Genomic DNA, 1,613 nt, shown 5'->3' with positions numbered 1-1,613 from the left:
CACACACATGCACAGCGAGTCCTCCTCCTCCTCACTCTCATTCACACGCGTGCACAGCGAGTCCTCCTCCTCCTCACTCTCATTCATACACGTGCACACTGTCATTCCTCTTCTTTCATGTGCATGCCTCCACCTCTCCAAGGTCGGATGAAATGACCAGAAATTAATGTTGCAACATTTTAAAACCTCCTTTGTTTTTCGTATGAGCTCCTCCTGCAGTTGTTCCCTGCAGACCTCACTGACCCAACAGCAGGAGTCACTTTTCATCAGTCCAGTCGAGAACAAAAAGAAACGTGCGTCTTTTGATCGGTCGCTCTGTTACATTCAGATTTATGACGACGAGACTGAATCACATTTGTAGTTCCGATTCATATTTTTGCTCCAAATGATCAAATAATTAAAAACGTTCAACCGTATCGTCTGGCTTCAGGACGGAGATGCAGTTGTCGTTCAACGAAGGCATTAATGACCAACACGTCCATCCTCCGACCCGTTTGTCCAGTAAAGATGTCGTCTTTACGGACTGAGGATGAACGGTCGTTTTATGAGCTACGTGTTAAAACTAAACCCGTTTGTAGCTTCAACATTAGCGCGTTTGTGCAACATCTGCGTGTGCTGCCTTCTCTTTAACGCTCCCGTTTGTTTTTCTTCCTGCAGAGACGATTCGGCGAAAGCCACCTTTTTCCAGCACCTGGTGGAGGACCGGACGGAGTCTGCATCGTCCTACCAGGAGTTCCTGCAGCACCTTCACCAGCAGATGTCCAAGTAGGCTCCCGTTCTGCTGACTGAAGGTTTGGACTAATTCCTGAAGGCAGAGTTTGGACTCGTAGAGTGAAGGCTAGCGTTGCTCGCCCTTCAGGCGGCCTCATAAAATCAGACGATCATGGAGGCTTCGGGACGAAGATCTAAACGAACCACTAAATGAAACAAGGATTTGTTCCAGAAAAAACAACGGTCGTCGAACCCGTTCAGCCTCGTCTGACCCGTCGCTCAGAGAGCAGAATGTCGAGCCAAGAAGATTCCACTTCCTGTTTGTTTGTTTTTGTTTACCTCACATGTAGCTGAAAGTTAAAATTCACCCGTCTGTTTTATTTAGTCTTTTTTTTAAAAACACTGGAGAACAAGAACTAAAGTTCGGCATGCGGATAAAACAACGCGCATGCCTGGATTTTAGTTTGGGATCACGATTCAGTCGGATGTTTGTTTGTTTGTTTTTTATTAAACCTTCGCCTCAGCTCCGTCTCCTCCGATCCGCTGAGCGAAGTTCTGATCGGTCGAGCTGGAACTCCGGACCTCCACCCCTCGGCAGTCGTCGTCTTGTTTACTTTTCCAGGCGCCGAGTAAAAAGTCCACTTTGTAACTACTGAGAAGTATCTTTTATGTGCGATAATTTATGAACGAGCTTATTAAATAAACATCAAAACACAACTCTGCTTTTTTCACGAGCTCTGCTGTTTGTGTGAAATTGTTTTATTTACTTTAGTCTAGATTCAACGTCTCAGCAAATAGACGCGCTACGTTTTTATTTCTGCATCATTTGTCACTTTATCAATTTTGTTTAACTTTTTCACACAATCTTAAGTAAACAAATGGTTAAAAAAAAAACGTCCTTA

General features: G+C 44.6%; 1 protein-coding gene across 1 annotated transcript in view; it reads left to right on the top strand.

The window, feature by feature from the left end:
* sec24b (SEC24 homolog B, COPII coat complex component) overlaps positions 1-1,397 on the top strand; it is a 30,379-nt gene extending 28,982 nt beyond the window's left edge. The window contains exon 24 of the mRNA XM_037675163.1: positions 658-1,397. Coding sequence (XP_037531091.1) covers positions 658-769 — 112 coding nt within the window. The 3' untranslated portion in view covers positions 770-1,397. The remainder of the gene's footprint in view (positions 1-657) is intronic.
* The last annotated feature ends 216 nt before the right edge of the window (positions 1,398-1,613 follow it).

This window comes from Nematolebias whitei, chromosome 4 (assembly GCF_014905685.2).
Source record: "Nematolebias whitei isolate Nwh7 chromosome 4, NemWhi1, whole genome shotgun sequence".
In the NCBI taxonomy this organism is placed as follows: Eukaryota; Metazoa; Chordata; class Actinopteri; order Cyprinodontiformes; family Rivulidae; genus Nematolebias; species Nematolebias whitei.
The sequence above is the reverse complement of the archived record's forward strand: the minus strand, read 5'-3'. Positions and strand labels throughout refer to the sequence as shown.